General features: G+C 41.6%; 1 protein-coding gene across 2 annotated transcripts in view; it reads right to left on the bottom strand.

Annotated features, from left to right (window-relative positions):
- ADAMTS17 (ADAM metallopeptidase with thrombospondin type 1 motif 17) overlaps nt 1-26,705 on the bottom strand; it is a 196,731-nt gene that overhangs the window by 38,801 nt on the left and 131,225 nt on the right. Inside the window, exons 16-20 of one of the 2 annotated variants that reach the window (XM_042804283.1) lie at nt 24,226-24,300; nt 18,639-18,719; nt 10,696-10,853; nt 6,246-6,405; nt 4,096-4,231 (exon numbers count right to left, since the gene is read on the bottom strand). In XM_042804283.1, coding sequence (XP_042660217.1) covers nt 4,096-4,231; nt 6,246-6,405; nt 10,696-10,853; nt 18,639-18,719; nt 24,226-24,300 — 610 coding nt within the window. The remainder of the gene's footprint in view (nt 1-4,095; nt 4,232-6,245; nt 6,406-10,695; nt 10,854-18,638; nt 18,720-24,225; nt 24,301-26,705) is intronic. The other variant, XM_042804282.1, reaches the window with a different exon arrangement.

Genomic DNA, 26,705 nt, shown 5'->3' with positions numbered 1-26,705 from the left:
CATACAGGCCATTACAAGTCTAACAGTTGGGAAATTTCATGTGTTTTTGGTTCTTTTCCTGCATTAGAGGGGAGCAGTTTCATATTCATAGACCCAACCATGCATGTTGAAGTGTGTGGCCACTGGCCGACCTATGTTTTCAGTAATAACAGCTGATGTGATCTGTGATTTCTGAGTCTTGTGCCAACATGAGTGCTGGGTTTGCCTATATATTTGGGTTGGTGTTCAGTGTGCTGGAAACAACCCATACGCACCGCATGCAAGAATCCAGATTCCATCTGGTTACAGCAGGGTTTTGTAAAAAATATCTAAAGAGCTAGGCAAAGGATTAGAATAAAGAGGTGCTAATAGGGTGCAGTTGGGACAGGAAAGGAAGCTGTAAAGAATTTAATGGAAAAAGAGGGTCAAGGAACATAAAAAATAAAATAGGAAGAAAAAGAGGCATTTTTTTAAAAGGTGAAAGAGTAACAATAATAAAGAATGAAAGATTCTTTTATTTTTGCCAGTTTCAACAAAACTCTTAAGAAAATTCTCTTCTCTGACGTTTAATTTTAAAACATGTCAGTGTATCCAATCTTTTTTTCAACGCTGATTTGTTTTTTTCAGATGCTGGGTTGCAGTTGCAGAATTATAATCTTCTCCTTGGCCTCATGAAACTACTGTCCCCTGCCCCACATTATTTGGCTCTCCCAAGAGGTGGCTGAAGTTCAAAGGGATATATAATTTGCAAAGCACTTTGGGATTGTGCTGGAAGAAAGACACTGTTATTAATATCATACTCCTTTTTTTTTTTTCCAGATCACTTTATATAATGTGAGTTATTATTTTTTAATTTTTATTACAATCTCAGCAGCAATAGCCTCCTCCTCCTCCATTTTTACAACATGATCTCACCCCATCCCAAAGAGTTTGTAATCCAGACTATACATGGATTGAGAGAGGAAGCAAAGGGACAGTGTGGGATAGTGAATTAAAGTCACAAAGCACATCCAAAAGAGAAACAGACCGAGTGTCCTCCTGTGCTGGCCATAAGACCCTTCCCTAGACAAATTCTCTGTAAAGTGATTCTCTTAAATTTTGAATAAAAGTGTAAATGTAGTTCAAAACACACAAAACAGAGCAGGTTTACTACAGAAAGGAAAGCATTGTTCTTTCTGAACTCAGGTAAAGAGCTTTGGTCTGAGTGGAAACGGGAAAGGACCTTATTGTAACAAGATGCTACAATAATTTTACTTGAAACCCTAAAACAAATTCAGGGCTTATAAAAAAAAGCATTGACATGGTGAAAGAGAATGGTTTCTTTAAGATGTTCTTGGTCAGAGAATATGCTAAGTATGCATTTCTAATATCTGGGTGGGCAAACGCAAGTGGAAATTTAAATTCTACAGAGGCACAGAGAATGTGCTTCTGAAAATGTTTCCAGTTAAAAGCATGTTAAGTGTGAAAGTGTAGCCTACACAGAGGGAGTGAGGGAGCATGGTCTATAAGATCATCAGCAAGGATTTTGTGGCCTTTCCGGGTACTATGTGCATTTGGTGTTTGCTGCCATTGCTCTGAAAAAAATGGACCAATGAAAGCGTCACTGTGCCAGTGCTAATTGCTCCTGGGGAAAACTGTGATAAATTGTGGCTACACATTGCCTGGTAACTCCATACAGAAGAAAAGATACATTGGGATAACATGAAGGGCTAGACCTGAATCCCCAGAGGAACACAACCTGGGTATAGGGACAGATCATTCCCTTCCCAGGAGGTTTTGCGTGATTTAACCTAGCCCACTGTCACTGCCCTGGGCAGGCAGCAATGTCATGGTGAAAGTATGTGACAAAGATGTGACTTCACCTCAAAGGGCTCAGGGTCATGAAGATCCCACCAAGATACAGCACTGTGAGTATTACAGCTCCAGTAGACCTGGTGGCCCAGATCTCCCTTTTTTCACTCTCAGCTAGTAGATGCAGAAGCTGCCCACTTCTTCCAAAGGCCTGTAAGTTGCTTTTCTTCATCTCTGTCACCTGGAACCCCTCCATATACCTGTCTGGGCTCACTCCAGTCTCCTCCCAATAGCTTCACAAAAGATCTAGAAGAAATACTTCATGCCAGCACAGAAACACAAGCAGATGCTCCTTGTTTCTGTCTTTCTGAGAGAATGACATAACAGAAATCCCAGCATCAGTGAATTTAGGAAACTTCCTAGTGGAAATGACAGTTGTTTCCTTGAAGTCATTGGGAGTTTTGCTTTCCTTACAAATCTACAAGCACACAGGGTATCTCATTATACCTTTCAGTACCACTGAAAGCAGTATGGCCACCATACTGTACAGCAGTGCAGGCAGAAAACAAAACCTGAAACAGCCTAGCCTTACTGATGGATTACCTGACACTGGATTTCCCTGCTTCAGGGCACTTTAATCAGAGTGCAGGTCTAACTAGAAGAAAGTGTGCTGCTTCTCATTTTTCCTATTGTTTCTGTCAGTAGGACTAGCTTTGTAGGTATGTTTCCCTGGCTTGTCTGATTACACAAGACGCAACAGCTAGCAGATTGTTTTGAAAATGCTTTTTTAGATATTGTTGAGCTCTATCCTAAATTGATTTTATGTTCTAACTACTATCAGAAGTGTAGCATCTACACGACTCCACAATGCTAAACATTGCTGCAGAGAACAAATGAACTTTCTTGTTAGCAAACAAACTGAACAAATTAATTTGTCTTCCCATGTTTTGTCATTTTGGCCAGAAACGTCTTTTTTTATACAATGCAGGTCAAAATTAATTCCGCTACAAGTGCTTGACAAATTAAAAAGAGAATTTAAAAATTATTTTTAGAACTTATTACTATTAGATCTCTACTCCTAGTGATGCAGAAAAGCACCCTCCTAATAAAAGCATCTAAAATATGTTTAATTATAATTTCTTGATTTCAGCAAGATTCAGGTGTTTCCATCACTATGCAAATGTTGCTAGACACTGCACAAACTTCACATGAAGAAGAGACACTCCTTGCCTAGAGAGTCCCAGTCTGAACTATGCTAATACAGATCAGGCATGCAACACAGCACATCAGCTATAGTAGCTTAAAGACAGTGAGTTGTTTATGAGGTTTCTTCGTAGCACTGTTTGACAATTAGTCAGACCCTACTCCGAACTGACTGAAAAAAAATAAAAGGTGAGATATGCAGTCACTGCACTCCTGTCTAGCTTTATACTTGCCGTGTTTTAACCCCAGACAGCAACTAAGCCCCACACAACTACTTGCTCACTCCCCTCCCAGTGGCATGGGGGAGAGAATCAGAAGGGTAAAAGTGAGAAAACTTGTGGGTTGAGATAAAGAGAGTTTAATAAGTAAAGCAAAAGCTGTACGCATAAGAATAGCAAAACAAGGAATTCCTTCACTCCCTCTCATGGGCAGGCAAGTGCTCACCCATCTCCAGGACAGCTGGGCTCCATCACGTGTAATGGTGACTTGGGAGGACAAACACCATCACTCTGAACGTCCCCCACTTCCTCCTCCTTCCCCCAGCTCTATATGCTGAGCATGATCCCATATGGTCTGGGATGTCCCTTAGGTCAGTTGGGGTCAGCTGTCACAGCTATGTCCCCTCCTAACTTCTTGTGCACCCCAGCCCACTCACTGGTGGAGTGAGGAGCAGAAAAGGCCTTGACTCTGTGTAACACTGATCAGCACTAGCTAAAACTTCCCTGCTTTGTCAACAGTGTTTTCAGCTCAAATCCAAAATATAGCCTCATACTAGCTACTATGAAGAAAATTAACTCTATCCCAGCCAAAACCAGCACAATACTGCAAGTTGCTTTGTCACCCAGGAGGTAGCTAACGGGAAAAGAAAACCATCTCCAAACAATGCATGAAGGCAGCTTGCATGGAATCTGGCCGTACTGGTCACAAGTTAAATGGATTATGAGGTAATGCAAATCTGACCTGCTCAACAAAAGGATATTAATATTACAGCTGGTTACTATGGCTAACAATGTGTGCCAGTACTTTTAGACATTTTCACCATGTTCACCAGATGGAGACTTTGGAAATGGGCAATTTGTGAAGGAAAAGGTTATTGCGTTTTATTATTTTTTAACTCCTTACCGTGACTGGCAGGGGTGTGTGTTACATTTCCTGACCTGGGGCTCGGGACGATTCACTCGTTGGCAGTCACTGTCATTCACCAGTGTCATGGTCTTGTTAATAATTCGAGTACAGGACACAATGGTTTTCCGTTCACCTGCAAGTCAAACAAAAAACAAGTCTGAAAAAGGAAACCAGTGGCTAAGAACAAAACCATGTCAACTTGTTAACCAAAACTCAAAAGCTAGGAGCTCCCTACTATCTCTATAACATGCAATCTACACAGATCTACTACTCTGCAGGAAATCTTACTTCCCCCTTCTGTCTTATCTTTTACTGTTTTTTGGGTTTTGGATTTTTTTTTAGAAAAGCTACACATCTTTCCCCAGTAATTGTGACATTCACTGCTTCACAGGAACAAGTTGAGCTTTCTCTTTCTAGTGTTTAAGGTAGAAACAATCTTGAAAACAATTTGCTTTCATTTCTGGTTCCTCCTCCATGTGTGGCTGTGCCCTGTAATCACCTAGGATGCTCCAGCTGTGTGAGCTGAAGCCACACAACCACCCACCCCTCGGTGACTGATAATGACAGGACAGCTGCCTCTTGCCACTCCCCATTCACGAAGAGGCAGGTTGAAAAGGAGTGATGGGGTTCAAGGGTGATAAACTGGGTTTATTCGTATTTCACAGGGAAAGAGGCGAAACTAAGCCACCAAAACAAATTATTTCTTATCTTCTGGTTCTCCAAATATACTACTTTAAAAACCCTGCCAGTAGGAGACATTGCAGGAATAGTCAGCATTTCTCACATAAACTGTCTGTGCCTCAAGAGTTTCACTGAGACACAGCAGTGCGGCCCTCGGGGTTCAGCTTTCCACTGTGTGCCATCAGGAAAGCTGCACCACAGGGTGGCATGACAATGACCAGATGTGATGATGAAAATGTCATCCCTGCAGCATGTGACTCTGCCTTACTGCTAATTATTTTGGTTTCTCAGATCCTCTTCTTAATCCTGAGTCTGCATCAAATTGACTTTATTCATGATCTGCAACAGGTAACAAAAAATAACTCAAATTCTGTCAATAAAAAATTTGTAAAAGTCTGTACAGAAGGGAAAAGGCCCTTCCCAGCTTGGGCAAGTAGTAAAAGCATCTGGCAACCAAAATATAAGAGATCAATTGCCATCCAAGCTACTACTAGAAGAAGCCACGTTGCCAGGTACCGATTTGATTCAAGTTATGTGTCCGGCTTGCAACACAAATCAAAAGAGCCACAAACAAATTTCCTACTCATTCATGTGAGGGTTTAATAGCTCTGAGAAAGTATTGTTTTAAAACATGACTAAAAGTAAGTGTCCAGTTTAAAATTAGTTCTACTCACAGAAAAAACTAAATCCATGATTTCAGTACACTGAGGGCACTGAGCCTTCAAATGTGAAGATAAGCACTCTTGCTTTGTGTCGTATAATATGATAAATAATTGGATCTACTGGTGAAGAAAGACTGGCCAGAGTGCATGGAAATGATCCATTTTTCCCAGGAAAAAACCTACTTCTTGCAGCACTGAAAATTCAATGGACAGTGGCTGACAAACCAATCTCTGGTTTCACAGGCATCAGTTCCCCCCAGGGTTTCAGTGAATCTGTCTCAGCACATCCTAGGGATCATCTGAAGAGTGTGATTTGCAATGTGCTCACATACTCCCAGAAAGCCCACCCCACATTAGGAGCGTCTGATGCAATCTCCAGGGGCTGTCATAGCAGCACTGCCCCTGTTTCATCCCTGGGGAAGGAAGTGTCTTTCAGTGAACATGCCTGAACACCTGTGAAAAAACTGCTCCAAGAATGTGACGGAGGCTTGAGATATGGGGCTGCACGCAGCGCCCTGAGCCATCCGTGGAGCACTAATCCAGGTGCAGTTCCAGCCTACAGTAACGAGCCGACAAAGCAGTGTCCCTGCCAAAATGCTGGGTGAAAATTAACTGTGGGGATGTGGATGATAGCTGGAGAGCTGGTGAGAATGAGCTCTCATTTGAGTTCATTATGGCAACATCCATTCCCATGGCCAGTTTCCTTCATGCTTTGGCAACACCGTCTTCTGCAGGCACCTCTCTAATGGCTGATGTCTGCAAACACCATACAGCAAGTCCCACCAAGCTTCCAAATGGCCTTACCTCCTCCACACTGCACACTGCACCCTTCCCATCCGCTGTGCGTCCAGATGTACAAAGAATCCTGTTGCTTTTCTGGCTCACTTCTGTTTTCAGCAGTATAGTTTACAGGAATGGTGTATTCATAATGAATTCCATAATTCTGGTCATGAAACAACAGCACCTGGTTCAGCAGGAAAAGAAAGGCTGTTACAACACACTGTGTACTGGGAAAGCCAACAGACTGCAGAGACAGAAATGCTGGAAATGCTGTCTTGGGCCAATATTTCTAAAATAGAAGTATCTCGTGAAAGGCAACCAACTCTTTATCTAGAAACTTGAAATTACAGCGGTATTGGTAAAACAGGGCATCTGCGGGAGCGATAGCTGCTTATGATTTGTGAATATTTAAAACAGTCATGGAGATGTCTAAACCTGGAATTCCATGCATAACTTTGTTTAAGCCTCAAATGGGATCAGCAGGCCACTGTCTATCTACAGTGAAATAGTAAGGTAACAGGAAGAATTAAACCAGCATTTTTCATGTAACAACTATTTTAATGAACATCTAGAGTTAAAAAGTCACTCATCACACCTGTCCCACCCTTCTTTCCTAGAAAGTAAGTTGTCTGCAAGACTCATGCAGAGACTCAGGCTTATGGTTGGGGAACTTTGTAGAGAATGGGGAAGTCCTGGGTTAACACTGTACTTTTTATGGATCATGCTCCTGGGCAGCCTGCACTACGCTCCCCTGCTTGAGCAGGGGGTTTGGATGGGACAGCCTCCCGAGATCCCTTTCAACTTCAACCATTCTGTGATTCTGTGAGCTGCAGCATTTATTGTTGCATTTGAGTTGGGCTGCAGCGGTCTGTAGTTTGAAGGCAGAAGTGTTTATTAGCACATCTGAAGGACCAAGGTGATCCTTCTCAAAGCAAAAACTACTAATGGAAAAAAAGTCACATGCCTCCTGGGAAATGTGGCACTCAAAGTGAGCGTGACTATTCCTGCTGACAAGTTGTAGGAGCAGGATTTTATTGTCTCAGAAACACAAGGATGAGAAGGAAAAGCCATATTATACAGCTGCTGGCAACACATATAGTTTCATACCCTGCATACTGCTAGAGGAAGGTTAAACCTGTTTCCAGCAGCAGGCTGATTATTTTCCATGGAGTCACATGTGATGTCTCTAGTATTATTACTGCAAAAGTCACTGACTATTAACAAAGACAGAGGAACAGTGAAAAATGCTTATTTTTTCACCACAGGCAGATGACAGTTCTGATCCTGTTTTGGTTTATGTGTTGGGCTTCATTTGGCCCTCACTTTCACTGGCTTGAGTCAGAAATGACCAGAAAATACCCAATGGAGTAGGAGGTCCATGGAATCTGAGTTGCCACACTATTAACAAAGGCTACAGAAGTACTACTGTAATGTTGATAGTGTGGCTTTGGACTTACTTATACCTATTATCCTATGATCTCAGCAGCGTTAGACAGGTGAATTCTGCTGGCTCTTGTCACCTACTGAAATAGGATCAGCACCTTATCAAATAAGATATTTTAAGTGAATCAAGCAGATGCCCAATGAAAAAAAAAGAAAATTTGCAAATGCTATTTTTCCCTAAGAATAACTGTTTCCCATTTAAACTTGTAGAAATCACTCCTACTTAACCAATAATACCACTAAAGCTGTTAATAAGCTTGTTTAACCAAAAAAGTAACCATATATGCTGAAGGAAGGGGTCCAGCTTGTAGCTACTGACATCCTGGAGGTCTGTGCAGTGAACACTGTGGGACTACGCAAAATCAGCACCCGTGAATTGCTCTGCACAGTGCAGAACCCTGGGCAGAAAAGCCTCTTCCAGAAGATGTGGGAAAGAAATACATGATTTTGCTTCAGCTACAGAGGGAGCCTTACTACCAGAACTGAATACCAAGGTTGAAACTAGCCAGCCACTATTACAGTTTCAAAGATGAATGTTTTTTTTAAAAACACAAATCAAAATACCAGGCAGTCAGAGGCAGAGAACTCAAGTCCTGCTCTGGCTTTCTTTAAGTGCTTTAGATACGAACAGCTTGTTCTATAGAATCGATCAATCAGTCTTTTCTAAAGCATCTTTATGCTCTGGGAGTGTTTGGTTGTCTTCTGTTGCCGAGAGGAGGTCTAGCACAGGCATAGTTACACAAACACTAATTTCTCCAAGAAATATACTTACAGCAATGCACTTGGAGAAATGCCTCAAGTATTAAAAACCAGCTCCTAAAAAGAAATCCTTATTATCTCAATATGGGTGCAAGACTAGTGAATCTAAAGGCCCATATGAAACCAATTTCATGCAATTTCGTAGCCATATATAATTGGGGTGTGTGTGTATGTGTGTATAATTGGTTTCAAATGCAGGTCACAATGGATTGACTGAAGCTTCTGGCTCTTTGTCAGTCCAGTGTATTTCACCACTGTTTGAACAACAGTTTTCTATTTAGAGGTAACTGGTAACCATCCTGCCTTTCTTGTGTTGAAAGAATGAAACCCACTACCCTGTATCAAGGAAAAGATTAATATCTGATTTGAAGAAAAGACTTCACGTGTGCTTTGTTTACGACTGGCAGTGATTTTAAGCCACATGTTTTTTTAATCATCTGGTAACTTTTACTTTTCTCCTTTTTAATCATTTCTTGGGGGGAAGGTGAAGAAGGAAAATTTCCTCTGCTCATATCTGCTGAAAATGCCAGCCTGTACCTGGAAAGGATATGTGTGGAGAACCTCATAATCACTAGTTTCCTATGTTAGTTACTTAATCCTTAATGAAGGGGAAATGAGTATTTCTTTAAAAACAAAGCTCTACTGATGCTGAAGTTCACAAAATGCTGCTACCAGATTTTACTGCAGTACACCTCAACCAAGTAATGCCCTGGAAGGTTCCAAGTGCTGGGAGAGGAACCCTACACAGCATCTTCACAAACGGTACCTGTGCAACTCCTTTTTCTTACATGAGGTTAGGAAGACCTTGGCAGTACAAGATACTTTGTCAGAGTCCTGGTTTCAGGAGGGAAGACTTGTGTTAAGGACAAAGTCAGGCAGAAAATTATTTTTCTGATGATGAAGAAGGCTCCTCTATACACCTCCTCTGTGTGGGCAGACTTTGAATGACATGGCCAAGTCAGGAAGGTACTGGTGTGCCCAAATCTGCACCACTGACTATTTCAGTAGTGACCTCTTTGAATCCAGCTTTACACTGGTCTATATGTGAATCTGGCAAACTCACTCATTTGTCTGAGGAAGCAAAGGCAAAACACCTCATGTTCCTATGCAGCATATTTGACACAGAGAAAGTACTAACAAAATGGAGTATTATTATTATTCTCTCTGTGTGTATGTGAAAAGTTCAAGCAACTTTTGAGCTTTTCAAACTGGGCCATGAAATGTTGCACAATGAACACCGTCAAGACAAAAAATTCAGGTGAGGAAAGGGAGAGACTTCTGATTTCTAGCAGTGCTTACAGATAGCCTCCAGTGAACAAATGCGGCAAAAAGTCACAAGTAATAGAAAAAGCACACAGAAAAATGTCACTTGATAAAAAAGGTACAGGAAACAATGCATACATTAAAATACTCTGTTTCTACGTAAACCTTGCTATAGAAACTGTAAAGCTTTCTGCAGACTTTCAACTAGTAATACATAGATGAGACAGGCATTATTATAGCTATTTTACAGATAGAAACATTGAGGTTACCACCTGACTGACCCAGGAGTCACCCCATCACCCGTTAGTGACAGGACTGGGACTACAACCCTGTTCTTCTCACCCCTGTGGACTTCTCACTCAAGTTCTCATACAGCAGCCATATGACTGTTTATAAAATGACATGCCTGGTTAACAGAAGGACTATGTTGAACATTAGGAAAAACTTTCAAGAACACCTTAAAATACATAAAATTGAAAAAACAATATAAAGAAAACAAGGAACATTTATCTGTGTAACTAAGTCACTATAAAGGGTCAAATTCATATGTATCATCTGTTCGTGTCAAATCTGCTTCTCTTCTGTTAGAGGAACAGTGTGTTTAAATACAGAATACATTCTGGCATAAACTGAGAAGCTAGTTAGGCAAATACCCTTTCATGTGTGTGAGTGGGTATGTCCGTGAAATAAAGAAGGTCCCTGGAAACCTACATCCTCTAGAATGGACCGGTCACATTGTCTGTGACACATTACAGGAGTATCCTGTACCGGACACAAGCTTACTGGGACACTGCATTTTCTCCCAGACTAGAGCATAAATTATTTTTAAGTAGGGAGCTGGGTTTTCCCAGCCCTTGAAGTGCTGCAAAAGAATGCAAAGAGAGGCACTACAGCATACCTTTAAAAAACTCTGGTGAGGAAGCAAACAATCAAAATTTAACTTTCAGCTAGGATATAAACCCTTTATGTTGCATCACTTAAGAAACACAAACAAAGGATATAAAGTTACCATCAAGTGCAGTGGTATTTTAGTTGGTCCTTTGGCAGAGATTTTCTCCCACAGACCCCTTCGCACGTACCGGACAGTAGTGCCTGCGATCTGAAACTCACCAGGAAGCTCAATTTTCCAGTCGCTGTTAATGGATCTCTTACTGGAATCTTTTAAAGCTGGAATGAATCAAACACCATGGAATGAAATGTAAGCAAATTTGTAATTACAATATAGGCATTATAATTACAATATAATGGACATGAGTTTAAAAGAAAAAAAGTACACTTTTAGATGACTTGTCATAATACTTGTAACTTGGGCATATGCTGTACTTTAGTTGATGAAAGCTTTTCTAATTATATTAACATTGCTATTAAGTAACAATAATGTCATATAAACTGGTCTTGCTAAGGTTTTACTACCTAAAACTGCTTTCCAAATAACCAACATTCTCCAGTTTCAAAACTTTGAGGCATTCTCTGGGCCATTCCACTGCCAGAAAATTTAAAGGGAAGAAAAAAAGAGTGTGCAGAAAAAGTTACAATGGAAATAAAAGGAAGGAAAAATAACTACCCGCTGTCCTTGAAAAAATACTACTAATTTAGGACTAAATAGTAGAAGTCTTCCACAGTTTGACCTATTTCAGGAGCATGTCCAAAACCCATGCATATTCATGGCATACTGTTGAATTCAGTTACAAACACAGCTCTGCTTTTGCAACAGAAAGCTTGTACAACTGAAATGTTTTTATTTGATTTTCCATGAAGAGAGATTTAATTTGAAATTAAAGGTAGTACTAAAATACTATACCATTGTGCTAACAAGCAAGAACCAGAAGTATAAGTGACTAACTAGGAAAGTCCAAAATTTATTAGTCCATTTTCCTTATCCAAACTGAGCAGATTGCAGATTGTTAAATGGAGAGCATGATTAGAGAACAATCAGTTAGAGCCATTATTCTTCTTGGAATAATCTCAGTATTATTTGTCAAAGCTTACATGGGAAACATGTAGGCATGTGTGTAAAATTAACATGTCCAGAATATCTGGTATATTGGAAATTAACACCTAGATCACTTTATGGATAATTGTCAAATCTAACTATTTAGATTTTAATCTTAGAAAAATGGATGGTACCATAAATTCAGACGCATACACCAAATTGGCAGACAAGATGTAAGAATCTAATATCACAGAGTAGCTGCTTGAGTATGACCTGAAGATACTTCTGGTAAAACACTTACATACTTGCAGTGTTATACTCTTACAGCTATTAAAACTGGTACTTGGGATGAAATAGTATGAGAGCACCAGTGGCTGTAAACTGCAGTCCGGCTTGCAAGGCAAGATCTGTATATTTTTATGTAGACTGCCCATCATGAGACTGACTAAAGTCTGGCAGTGGCTGGGTTCAAAGATTCTCATTCAGATAGTGTATAAGGAAACCTATGCTGATATTCAAGCATTAACATAAAATTCATAGATCATATCTAAACTCTCCTTCCAAAGGTAGTAAGACAACTGCACTCTTTTTTTTTTTTTTTTTTTTTTTAGTTTCTAAGCAGACCCAGCTTTTGAAACTGTATTTTCCTAAAGTTTCCTTGAGACAAAGATCAATCAAATCTCTGTGTTGATACATAAGTGAAGATTTGCAAGTGCAAAAAAAACCTGTTCCTGAGTTTGTGTGTGCTCCACAATGCAAACATTGAACAAGCTAACATTTAGCTGTCACAGTTGTAAAGAGAAGTCAAGTTACAAAGCAGAGACTGATCAGTGGATAGAATGTGAACTTGGCAGATCAGCTTAATACCCCCTTGTGCTCAAGCCTGGAGGGCAGAATATTCCAACCTGCAAGCACTAGTTACAGGCATAATTTAGTGGCCCTTAGGTTGTTCTAAATTACCCAAGAGGCTTTTTTGCAAGTTAAAAAACTGGGCAGGCATTATAAAGCTCCAGCATCAGAAATAAGCAGAGCTTGTGGTCAGGATGCTTCCTGATGCCTTCTTTACTCTCAAAAGGCAGAAGCAGGTGAGAAGCTATCTACCCCTGGGTTCGATGGAAACCAGGCCATAAATAAAAAAACATGAGCAGGCAAGGAACAGCCTGCTACAGCCACCCTCCTTTCAGAGTCCATGAACTGGACACACATGCAGAAGGTCAGGTGCTGTAGGATTATGTCCATCCTGTCAGAAAGTGCCTCTATGCATCAGTAAGGACAACATAGAAAGCTCTACTGCAGAAGGAAGCTGAGAAGAAAAGATACTTAGAGTAACATGTCCTTTCTTCCAGCAAAACCTATTGCATCAGGATCACTGATATCCCTCAAACACTGAAAGACAACTCCAGACATAAGGACGTCACATTACTGTTGACTTGTCAGTGCAAGTTGATTTAGAGATTTATCTTTTCTACGTTAGAACAGAAGCAGTTATCCAGACATCAGTGTGATGCACTGAGGGAAGAGAAAATTGGCAGACTCTGTTCTAACAGAGAGAAAAAGTCCCAGGCCTCTTTGTGGAGTTCCACGCACCATGATCAAATTTGCTCTGACATCACATAGACAGAATAGTCCTTGTGTTACTGGGCTTCCTTAGTTCAAGTTTAACTGTGTCTTTTGGCTAGGCCTGTAACATGATGTTTTCTTAACCTCCAGCATTTCATACCTATTTTATTCTCCTCCAGTAAAGAACACAACCTTGGCTTTGACTTAACTAAGTGTTACAAGAAGATAAGAGGAGCTGACTTAAAGCCTTTTCAAGTCAATAGGAAACCTTCCCATTGTCATCTCTTTGGATCAAGTCCCCACAGCCACAAACCCTTCCAGGTGTGCTTAGGCTATATATAATTGCCTAACATGCTTAGGAGACAAGGAACTGGACTTCTTGTCAACTGCTTAACACAGATGACTTACCAGTTGGGTCTAATTCACTGTGGGAGTGTTTGTAATGATACTGGGCTATTCTACATAGTCTTTCCTTTTATTCTAGTTGGCCACATCTAACAGCTTTTATATAGCTATTACAATAAAGGTTTCCTCAAGAAATGAGTGGCCAGCTCACTTCTTTTTCAAATGAGGTTTGAGAGCAAGGAAATCCTGTTAGCTTTCTCTCTAGTGGGGTTTCCAGAAAAACTGTTCTATTTGGCTCAAGAGGACAAGTGCCAGGCTCTGCAGATCCCAGAGGGTCTGCCGAAGGTAAAAGGAGACACCTGAAGTGATTCCAGCACAGAGCACCATTTCACAGTGGAAACCTATTTTAAGACTATTCCATGTACAGCGCACAGACATGTTCACAGGCACCTGCAAACCTCTATGTCGTTAAAATGGCCCCTAGCATATCTTATGGCCCAGGTCAGCTTGAATTCTCTCAAACAATTCCTAGAGTGGGTCAGGATCCAGGACTATCTAGGATCCCTTCTCAATAAGCAGTATGCAGCCAGCCCCCCTTCACTGGGGGCTGAGAGCCCACACACAAGATGTTCCATGACCACTGGTCTCAGTGCCCAGGAATATTTCAGGGCACATTCAATTTACTGACTGAGCATCATTTGTAGTGTCTAACCCCTGGGGAAGTCTGGAGCAGGTGGAGGTGACAATGTCCTCTGCGCCTGTGTGTGCCTTTCTGAGGATCTACATACTGGGGAGTTACTGGAGAAAGGTGGAATATCTTTCTGTCCTGCTGCACACAACCTTCCTGACAGCTCTCACGGTCCCATTAGAGGCTCCAAAATTGAGGTGAAGGTAAACTGCAGGCATAGTTTCCCCAGGAGGAATGGGCTGTACGTGGGGGAATGTTTTTTCTGAGGAAAGTTCTCTTTGGCACATAGACTAGAGGTATGATTATGTCCTGGTATTTGCGTGCTACACCAATATAACTCTGTCTACGGCTCGCTTCTCTTTCTGCTTTGTTCCTCAATCTACAAAGTACCTTCTGCAAACTTCAGACAAAATTCTGAAGCGGGATTGCTTTCCTCTGCCAAAGCCTAGCAGCTTCCAGGCAGATCAAAGCATCCATCACACTGGCCTTGAGGAGCTGTGAACATGACTAATCAAAGCTGTGGGATGAGATAGACCTATGCAGTATGGCTGACTACTAAAGATATCATGGCACATTCTCAAAACAGTGTACAAGAGCTTGAATGACTAAAACTATGCTTTGGTTCCAGCTCATCATCAAAGGAAGAGAACTCGCTGATGAAAAACAAAATGTTTAATCTTTATGGACTTCTTTTCTGGGAAGGGTTTGGTTTTGATTGCTGCAGGCACTGCTCCCCTAGTGATTGAGGAGATGGAGAGTTTGGAAACAGCCCTGTTCCCAAAGGTGCTCCTTGAGGATTTGGGGAATTGCACTGGAGACTCAGCAGAGTATTTGGGCCAAAGTGTTTTCACCACTGTTTGTCTTCATTGCGTACAAGTGCCCCATTAGTAGGGATCAACACTGCAGCTATAAAACCTCCATGTCTCTTGGACACAGAGTACCGCTCTTTCTTCAGTGGCTTTTGTCACGCACAATTACTGCAGGCCTGGGTCTGCCTAGCCCCCACAGGTGATAGTACTAAATTCAGTGGGGTGTGTAGGGCTTTTTGCTCTTACTGGATGCTGTGCTTTTCATCCAAGCATTGCAGAAGGACTTTACAAGACAGCAAGTATCTTTACTGCCATTTTAGAAAATAAGCAAAATGTGCAACAAAGAACACTTGCCCGACCTCCCTGACAGTCCAGTGGCAGGGGCTGAGGAGACCAGCATATATACAGTTTTCTCTGACAAAACTTGTCTGACTGTGGTGGAAGAGCCCAAATACAAAAGCAGTTGTGAGCCTTGTTTGCCAAGCAGTCCTCACTGATTTAAGCTAGTACCCACAGGATTTATTCTGCCTTGGACAGCTGGCTGCAGTTCTCCTGGGACCCTATGCCTCAAATAAGGTAGAGAAACACAGTTCTTTCTCTTCTTCCCACTGTGGGTGTATTTAGGCAGTAGCAAGAATCCACTGTTACATCTTTAAGCTTTTTCTGGCTCAAAGTTGTACAGTAGAAGAGTGAAAGAAAAAGGAACCCCAGCAACAACCCGTAACTTCTTTTTTTTTTCTTGTTGGCTGGAAGACAGGAACTGACCGATCTATTTCTAAATCTGGCATCTAGTCAGATCTTTATTTCCACCTTGGGTCCCTCCATCTTGCTTCCCAGCCTGTGGACACAAACTGCCGAGGCATTTCCTGTTCAAGGTGGTTTTTAAGTGTTACAGCCAGCCAAGGCAGCCAGCGTGGGTTGCCTGTAGGTGGAGGGAAATTCTTCAGGCGCTGCTCCCAGCACATGGAATAATGATTCCAAATTATGCTGGGCTCATTTCCAAAGTGCTGTACCCGGTTCTGAGTGGAAATAGGACCTGATTGGACTTAACTTTGTCAGTGTGATTGAAATAGAAAATCCTTCCATACACAGACATGGATTTACAATGCATTATGAGGCCTATCAGAGTGATTTTGTTTTCTTGGTCATCTATTTTGTCCTAATGAAACACTCCTGCTGCTATTCTTCAGCTTAGGTTAGCAAGACATTGGGTATCTTTTCTTCATGTCCAGTGTTCCTTGAAAGAGAAAACCCTGGAAAGCTTAGGGAGGTTCTCCTGGCTCCTGACCATGAACCAAAGAGGTAAAAGCATTCAGCAGCTCCAAAATAGCTAGATTTTTACCTATCTTTATGTGATACACACAGGGCCAAGTCCTGCTCTCAAACATATGCAGTCCTAATCTTCACCACCCAGTGGGGAAATAGATGCTTTAGTCAAGGTGACGTGGTCACAATGAAGGGCAATTGCTAGCTCCACGTAAGACTCTCAGTGCTGCAGTTACCTGCCAAAGCCCGTGCCCTGGACAAATACCCTGCGCAAATCCCACCAAGACAAACAGAAAGGCTGGCTTCCAGAAGGCAGAGTATTCGCAAAACCCAAGGAAACACTGGCTCTCATTGTTCCATCAGTGCTTTGCTATGTCAAACATCTTACATGTAGGCGTAATCCTCTCGCAGCAAGCTGGCTGCAGCATTAGTGGAAATATTAGCAGTAGGGATACATAATTCCTACCAAGACATGGCACAAATGCCAATGCTTTTGACCTAAGGGCAGCCGAATGACATGATTTGACTTCTTTCTTCCCCCTGAATCTGGAATGAAAGACAGAGAACCAAAGTGTCCTTCTCAGTGATATTGTCAACTTTGGTAGCATCTCAAGACAGAAAACCAATGGCATTACACCTGCTAATCCTAAAACACAATCACTATGTGAATGTTTTCAGCCACATCCTACATCCCAGTACTGGATATTAACGTCTCCTTTTGGCTGCAAAGACGGAGGATTATAAGCAAAAGACATGGAAATCAGAAACCAAGGGTCCTAGTCTGAGCTTTGCTACTGACTCTCTGCATAGCCATGAGCAAGCTGCAATACCTCAGTTTCCCTTTCTGCAAAACACAACACAACAAACTTCGTAATCCTCTCAGCATTCCTACCAAAGGCTTGATATATCTCTGAAAGAAATTCAATTTTTCAGAGTGTTTTTCTATCCCAAAGCCTTGCAGTGTCTCCGCTCTGATAAGTCCACTTTGAGAGAACCAGAACGTGCACAAATGAAAGCAGTACCTAATACTTCCCAGGCTAAGGGATGGCTGGAACATGCCTCTGTTCCAACCACTGCAATGAGAATATCAGCATGTGGAAGGGCTGAAACACTGTTTGATATGGAATGAAAAAATCATGTGTTAATGAGCTCATCAACAGCAAGAAGAGCTTCGGTTTGACAATGGAGGGATCTAAAAGCTGCAAAAGTTCACTGAACAAAGGAGGAAGTTTGGGATTTTCTCTTATCCTTTTGTTTTCCCACACAGCATAAAGAACTTGAGAGACAGAAGAATTCACCCATTTATTCATGGTCATGCAGCTCTTAGTGTGAAAACGATGTTTCAATGTGCTGGGTGTTCTTTTGGCCTTGGACAATTTTCCTTCATCTCCCTGCTCTGCCACAGGCTTCCTGTGTGAATTCTGGGCAATGGGGCATTAGCACTGTAAACGTGAGATAAAGCCCTTCATTTATTGCACATTAATGACACAAAAAGAAACACTCCTAACATTGAAGGGAAGAGGCAGAAGACCAGACTGACAGATGTATATCATAGCTGACTAGTTGAGCTTTACAAATGACCTTCCAATCTTTAATCTAAGTGATTAGTAACTGGGTAGCAAATTTGTTGGCACACTCTGCCCTACCACAACTGTCACATACAAATCTGACTCATCACCCACATCTAAAACTTTGTTCCCAACAAGGAGAATGGGGGAGGAAGCCTGTTCCCCTCAAAAGGAATGCAGAAGCAGAAATGAGAAGAGGATTTAACAAACTGTTTGGCCTGAGAAAATAGAGGCAAGTGGACTAGAGGCTGCAGTTAGCCTATTCAGGGTGCAGGATCAGGTCTTGGGTACAGCATCAAATGAAAACCTGCTGCTGCAGGAAATGGCACAGGCAACCTCATGGTCAGGTTGTTGAGGGATATCAGCTCCCCTGTCCTGCCTCTGCTTCAGTCTGAGCTGGGCACCTTCCTATCTGTATCTCTGTCATTCCTTTCTCTAAATGCACTGTTCTCTTTCCCACTCCCTCCCAAAGTGTTGTGTGCTCCTGGCAGCTATGTTCAACTCACTGCCAAGTTCTGATCAGGAACTCTTCTGCCTACATAAAAGCATTCGCTGGTCCTTTCAGGTTGCACAAGGCCCATAAGTGTCACATACATTCACATCAAGCAAACATCATGAAACCAAGCCATGAAAGCAGAAAGAGATCACAACAAGAATGAAATCAACAGCCGCTTCCTGGCAACAACAATCGTATCATCTTACAGGTCATTTAGAGAAGTGTCATTTTAACAGAAAACAGAGCTGAGTTTTGAATCAAAGCATTTTTTTGTTTTGTCTTTTTACCCAGAAAACTGTGAGCAGGTTTATCCTCAACCACTCTGATCCTTCGGGCACCTGCAGGGATCACAGCTGCTTCGATGTAACCTATGGCAACAAAAGAGGAGATGGATGAGAGCGTGCCCCAGCCAGCCAGCGGCAGCAATCATTCAGTACCTCACCATGAAAAAATCAACTCCTGCCCAGGTTGGGGAATGGGTGGGAAACACTTCAGATGAGATTCCTGTGTTGGCAGCCAAGTTCCACTGCTGTGACATGCCATGGTTATGACTAACATTTCAGCCTGAGAAGAGGGAGAGAAATGCACGTGTGCTGCTTAATTGTGACTTAAGGCTTGTGCTTGGGCCGAATTAGATCTGCTCCCTTTGAATCACCCTGGCTCTCCTGCAGTACTGACAGGGATGCACAAGGACTGTTCCTGAGCTGATGCAAAGTGTCACTGTCAGGAGCGACACTGCACATCACGGAACATACGTCTGTGATTTGAAATGAAGTTTTCAATAGATAGTCCTGCTTTCACCTCTGAAAAAAGCCCTGCTCAAGGCTGTGATCAGTATCTGAAAGGACTCACTTCCACAAAAGAGTTTGGTGATGTTAAAACTAAACAGCAGGAATTAGTGGGACAACTGGGGGAAAAAAAATTTTTTTTCACTTACACTTCAGTTTTACACAAAAATTCTGGAGGATATAATGGTCACGGTCTCCTTGCATTGGGCTGCTAAACAGAATTCCACAGCTCAGATTTAATGCAACAACAGAGCTGCAAGTTTCTCAAGGACTGACCACCAGTCACCTGTAAACACTGCCAGCAGACGCACATGCCAAATTAGGCCATCTGAGCATCTGACATGGTAGGGAAGTTTTTATAGCAGCCCATCATATTTTTATAGAATTCTCTTGGTTTTTGTCTTTCTAAAACTCTCTTGGTCTTTTCATGCTTCCTTCAACAACCAGCAATAGGACACAATTATCCCACTTCTGAATAACAGAATAATGGTAAGAATAATTAGGAGCTACAAGGAAATGTTTTCCCCCACCATGGAGCCATGTGGAGTTACGAACTTGTTCCATGGGGTGGAAGAGGTGCCTTTAAACTATAAAACCAAGGAACATTAGAGCCCATTTCAGAGGTCTGGGAGCCAGGCAGAGTTTTTCCACTGGCTGCACTGGACTTTGAATCAGGCCCTTGTAAATGACACTAATCTCATCACAGCCATGACTTGATTCCTTCTAATTGGCCACCCAGTTTACTTTGCAGTGTATAACTTGGCACCTCTTTTGGATTATTGCTTTCCCCTTTCTTTTAGATGTTAAGTAGCTTATCCTGTATGTTCCCTCATCCATTTTTTTGCTTTAAAGGCTGTGTGAAACTGTTTTGTGTCTGCCCTGCCTTTATGGAAATTGTGGGCAGTGTAGAGCAATGGGTTGGAGAAGTACTGGCATAAGGAACAGAGACTCCTCCAGCATTCAGCAATGTTTGGGGAGCTATTTTAGGAACAAGTGCAGCTGAATGGCCATGTTTCTGCTATGGGGGACCTCAAAGAAGGATGCTGACAGCCTCATGTATCTCAGGACTAAGTGATTCTCTTACCACTATGACAAAGAGTGAGACAGATGGGGATTTGGGGTCTCAAACTGTGGATTCATTTCTACCTTTCTGAACCAGCAGAGTGCCCAGCCCCTTTGCTGTGCTATGAATAAGGCTTGAGCTCCTGGGTTTCATGAAGTGCATTGGGTGGATAGCTGATTTGGGCCAGATACACTCCCTTTTTCCCTGATCATTGTATCTGAATGACACTTTCCATTTGAACATTCAGCTCAGTTCTTTTTGCACTTGTTCTCTCTTACTTCTCCCTTACTCAGGGTATCTCAGTCAGTCATCCCTTGCAGGAAAAACAGAAAGAGGGACAGCAGAGCTGCAAACCATGTCTGTGCACAGAAGCCAGAGCAGTGTCTCTCCCATCTGCTACTACAGAGTGGGTATCAGGGGGAAAAAATCATTACTTCCAGGATCATTTTTTTTTTTAAGGCAATACTGAAATCTGTTATGAAATCAAAGCAAACAGATGTTGCATTTTATTCGAGACATTGCCAGGAGTTGGTTTTTCATCAGCTGAGATACCAAATTACAGTCAAAACAGAGTGTTTCAGAAATCAAACATCCTCACTGCACCCCATGCATCTGCATATAAACCCAACTGACAATTACCACCAGATATGAGCACATAGCAAAGGTGTGATTAATGACAGTCCGTCATGGGGAAACAGGCCCTATGACACACCTGAACACCCCTGTTAGGAAGCCAGTTTGGAACATGCCCAAGTTTCAGGTAATTTAATGTACCTACCAGGAGACTATTTACTTATTTGTCTTTTTAAATCACAGGCCAATACAAATGCCCACAGCTAAATCATGCAGAGGTTGGATACAAAGTCACACTGAATTTAGTCAAAAGCCAGTCACTAATTTTAGTGAACTTTGGATCCGTCCCTGACCTAGCAGCAGCCAGGAGTGTGTCACACTGCTTCAGAGGTGAGTGAGCTGTGGAGCTGTGCTTGAGGTCCAGCTAGTGCCATAAATACGCTCTCATTTCATCACTGTGCCATGAGAGAAACACCACGTGGAAAAGTTGACTTTTATGTTACTTTTTACAATAGTAAATAGTGGAGTGTAAGCTATTAATAGCTTATTAGTTCTGGAGACTGTTTAGTTTGGTCTTATACCAGATTTTTCTCCTCGTGTAATTTCTAATCCTGATTGATGGCTTTGGGGGGTTGTATTCACAGCTCCTGAATAAGAAGAAACATACTGTGCTAACTCGCTGAGATCATGTGGCACAAATCCGACTGCTGACCTTCACTCTTCTGTTAGTGAACTGTGAACCACTTTGCAGTTGTATGGATCTGACCCGTCCTTTCAGAGATGAAGCAGAATTCTTGGGCATGTCCCTCTGGGAGTGTCTTGACACTCTCATTCATTATTTGCAGAAACCTTGTGTGAGTTAGTGGTCAAATCCTATTGCAAACATACTATATAGCATCCATGCAAATTTGCCACAGATACAAACTCGGATCACTACCACCACTCCAGTCTGGTCCTTAGAGCTAATGTGAGGCTTCTTGTCACAGAATACTCCTGATCTTTGAGATAACTGCACCAGAAAACACCTCCATTGTTTTCCAGGCGCATTTTATTAAACAAACTGTAACTGCAGATTGCCAGAAAGATTATCAAGTGTCAGCTAGTAAGACCAAAAAAAAGTCTCAGAGTTGGCCCTGAGTCAAGGACTCTCGAAGATCTGTTAGGTCTTAGGTCTGCAATGCAGGGGTTTGCAAGGTTGGGCTTAAAGTTCTGCTTTAAATGAGGAACTGGTTAAAGACTGATGAGATTTGGCAACTGTCAGGCAGTATTTCTAGTAATTTCACCCATAAATCAGCCTGTTAAGATGAAGCTTTGAAAGTACAACAGGAGAACTTCATTATTTGATAATTTATAGTGCTGTATGTAGTATACTCCACCTTGGGAACAGTTACTTTGGCACGAACCAATCTTTCTGGATAATCTGCATTACATCAGTGTCTCAGGAATGTAAAACTGTGATTGAAGCAAATCCTAGATACAAATTATATGGTGTAACTTGTATTAGGAGAGACACCAGAACAAAGAGGTGGCTTTGTCATCAAGGAGATTAATATGTGAACAGTGGCTACTGTATCTTCATTTAAATGCTGGAGAGATTTGCAAGAGGAAAACAGCTCACACAGGAAAATCCATTGTTAGCCATTGTTATTATTCCCAGAAAGAATAGAAAGTTTAGTGTGAAATTCAGAATGACACTGATGTTCTACAAAACTGTTCTCTTGGTTCACATTGCAATGAAAGATGGACTCCAAGGTAAAGGAAAGATTATCCCATGGCTGAAAGTATTGATCTCTGGGCATTGCACCTTCATATCTTATCCCTGCACACACATGAATATGAGGTGTGAGGAAGTCAACAGTGCTCATCTCATTAGCAAACTTCCCAAAAGTGCTTTGAATGAAGATCTCGGGGTAGAAGCCAAGGAAATCAGACTGCCCTGCCTACCTGCTCGGTATGGTCAGCACAGCTTCTGTAATATTTTAGGAATAAGTACCAGCTGGGCATCTCAGTTTCCATGACCCTTCCCACCTTGAACCTTTTGCTGAGTACTAGTTGTTGCAGTGAAGGGGAAATATGTCCAGTGGTAACTACGTGCCCATTTTCTGAATAGTTGTGATGATTCCCACTTGCTGTTAGCTCGAGAGTAATTCCTCCATCGGTACCTGTCCACTTCCAGCCATGGGATAGCTCATTTGGAAGAAAATAATGTCACTGAAGAGCCATGGATAGATTTCAAAGCCACCTACTATAGCTGTGAAGTTGTTTGCTCGGATTTCTAACTTGCACGTTCTGCTTAAACCGTTGTAAGACCCTTGTAAGTTAGCCCTTGGGCTCTATTTTCTCATCATTTAGATGCACACCCTATTGGCAAAAAACGTTTCTTGTGTTGCCTTAAGATGCTCCTAGCAAGCACTACAGCACTACTATTCAAATATCCTTCCTTTCTTTTAAATGTCTTCTGGACAATTAGTGTGCACAATAAAAAGACTGCTTTTCTACCATCTTAAAAAAGAAAAATTGCTAGCAAAGATACACTCTTAATTTCCCAACATGACAGTTACAACAACTGGCATATCTCACCTTAGTATGTTCTGCTATTAAAAATATCCAAATATCTGTGGTCCTTCTTTTGGATCACAAGCAAAGAGCAGCAATGAAAATCTTGACATGGCTGAGAAAAATCAAGAGAGACAGATGCAGGTCTCATTCTCAATGCAGGTCTCTGAGCATTACAGGCACAGCCTTAGAGTCTGGGCAGAAGTCGTCACTGATAAATCAGCTACCCAACAGATAGAAGCCAAAAAGCTGTCCTTTATTCCCAGTTTCCCTGTACAGTGGCAGGGAGACAGAGACAGACTTCAGAACAAGTCTGTGCTTGTTTTTGAAAAATTAATTTGTAGAAATAGGTACAGGGCATGCTGCCAGTCAAAAGTAAACCTCAGTCTAAACAGGGCATTCGGTTGGCCTAGTGAAGACAGCCAGCTGCACACAAGTGTATGTTATGTTTAGCATCACAAATAAAAGCTTTTAACCTCCTCCCCGAAGGAGAAATGGAATCCATTGCCAGCTGGATCACCCTGGTTCACAGGTGGAAAGATTTGAACTGCTGGACCTTCTACAAGGCACTTTGAATGTTCCACCATCATGCCCCACCAGGGTGGCAGAACCTCATCTGTGACATTAAGGTTGGAAAAAAACAGAAATAGGCCTGCTTCTTTTTACTAGGTTAATGAAAATTTGACTTAATTTCATGCAGATAGATTTTCTGAAAAGAAAGATATGTACTTGTTTCTTTGACAAGCCAAGCTAAATAGTAAAAGGACTTGAAGTTTATCCATGGCTTTTGATACTAATCTCGCCATCTAATCCAACCAAAAGAAGACAAAGAACCAACACCAAAGGATGTCACCAACACCCACTGACACTGCAAACAGCATTCAAGTATCTTACACGAGAAACACTTGGGAACAGCCTTTGCCTTTGCCATCACACATGTGGAAACCTTCTTACAATGACTATTGGTTACTAAGAAACAGAAAGGAGTTGGCATGGATTTAGTTCAGTTAATAGGGCTCGACAACATAATTTGCAATCACAGGATTTAGGGACCCATCCTGCAGTCAGTGGAGTCCCACGTGCAGAGCAGCTGAGGTTCTGGCCCAAAGGCTGCAGCTGCAATTCCCAAAACAGATATCACTTCAAAACAATTAATGTCTTGATATTTGAAGTCTATTCTCTTCTGAAATAACAAATCAGCATACTTGACTCAGTGTGTTGGCCTTGACTTGGATTGCAGCAAGTTTGTGGGGCTTTGCCACTGACCTGTGCAATCTTTTACACATCCAAAGCCTGAATCTGTTACCGTAGTCATATTGTGCGTTCTCCTTTGCCCCAGCTTTTGTCAGATTTTTGCACATACTTGCTTAAATGTCAATTTAAAGAAAAAAGGCCAGTTTTTTTTCTTGAGTTACCTCATGTTTGCTCATGATAACTCAGACTCAACCCTGGAGCTCTGCCTACTGCATGCGATTCAGTAAGTTAACCTGAGGACCTGATTCTGCAAAACAACAGTATGTGAATAGAAACTGATGGGAGTAACTCACAATGCATAAAATGTTTGCAGAATTAGGGCTGGGAAACATAAGTGAAACCAACAAGTCTGTTCTCTGTGTCTAACATAAAAGAAATCCAAAAGCAGGAAAACATCAACAGTGAACAATTAAAAGACTGTAAATATTCTTTCCATTTTGGTAGGCTAGGATGCTCATTAAAAGAGCATAATTTAGAAAAATAAAACACAAAGATGATTTTCAACTTGGAAGAAGATTGTCCAGCATATTGTGGATAACACTTTTAAAAACTATTCCCACGTAAAATTTAATTCCATTTAAAATTAATAAATTAAAACATCTAATAAATGTTTATGAGGTTATAATTGTAAAAGCAATTATCTTATAGTTATTGTGAGATGGGTAAACGTGGAAACATTGCATTGACAAAGGAACATTTTGACAGGCTTGTGCTTCTGAGATGATCAGCAAAGAATATGGATCAATAAATGCTTGAACACCGACCATGATTCAGTCAGCCATCTCTTCCTAATAGGTTACAGGGCGCTGGGGGTGAAAGCCTCCTGTAGTGTCCTGGCAGCCAGACAACCAGTTAAGGCTGAAACTGTTCTATTGCTACAGCCCTGTAAAGTTACCACCCTCAAGCAGTCTGTCTAGTTGGAAACGGGTGCAACCTCCTGGCTGTGACCCAGAAATTTCTTATTTATCTGCATAAGATGCTTTGTTGTCTCATTGGAAAAGATAAAGGATAGTTACTCTTCAGGAGCAATTAAGAAGTTCATGAACAGCTATAAAATCCACTACAGAAATGGAGAATAGGTTTTTAGTGGAAATGAGAAACTTTTCCCTTCATTTGCATCAAATGCAACTGAATTGACACAAGTAGGTAGAAAATAACTGGGACAAAAGAGTCAAAAGCAATAATGCAGGAAATCATTCAACAGGTTGGCCTAGCAATGCAACAGCACAAATGTGCTCCAGAAAGATGTGGTGCAGGTGGGAAATCCTACCTGCATCTCAGAGGAGGTGACAGATCGTAACTGTCTCCACAGATAAGGAGGAGGAGGGTGCATAGGAAGGGATCAATGAAAAAAATGAGAAGCCTCAGACTTCAGCACCAAGACTCTGATTAAAGGAAGCTGCTAAGCACTGGTGCTGCTTTAGTTCTTTAGTAACTAAACAGAATTGAAGTATGTGCTTAAAGGGAATCTTTATGCGCTTTGCTGAACTCAACCCTGGAGTAGCATGTCTTGAATGTACTTCTCCATACAGAAATGGCAATTCTGTATTTGCTGAATGTGAACTATTTTTTTCTGGACAATTCCTTCTTCTTGGAGCAGCTTGCAAGTCCTCAATCTGGCTTTCTATCCCTTTGCCTGATTAGGATGTGTGATAACAGGTTTCTCAGAAGTGCAATACAGAAACTCTGGAACAGACTAGTTCAAACACTAAGGTGTATATACATTAATGTTTAACAAGAGAGGGGAAAATCTTAACTTTGACCAGAAGATCTTGTATCCTATACTGAATATTATCACTGGCAGGGAATCAGTAAAAATACTCAGCGGGGAGTGCTCTTTCATTTAGTGGAGATATCCTGATTATAACATGAATCATCTGCAACATGCAGCATGCATCATTCTGAGCTCTCAAAGAGCTCAAAGATGGTGCTGAAATCAGACTTGCCTCCCACTGGAAAAGATACTGTGATTTTGCCTATTATTTAAAATCAACAGCACGGGTAGCATTCAAAATGAGAAACACAACTTCATTCTGAATTTCAGACAGAGGCCATGGCTGGTATCTGGGCAACTGAATAAGAAGCAGACAGAATATCACATTTTAACTGAGTTGGGTTTT

Source organism: Tyto alba, unplaced genomic scaffold (assembly GCF_018691265.1).
Source record: "Tyto alba isolate M040663 unplaced genomic scaffold, T.alba_DEE_v4.0 Super-Scaffold_41, whole genome shotgun sequence".
NCBI classification, from domain to species: domain Eukaryota; kingdom Metazoa; phylum Chordata; class Aves; order Strigiformes; family Tytonidae; genus Tyto; species Tyto alba.
Note: the sequence above shows the minus strand (reverse complement) of the source record. Positions and strands in the feature narration are given on the sequence as shown.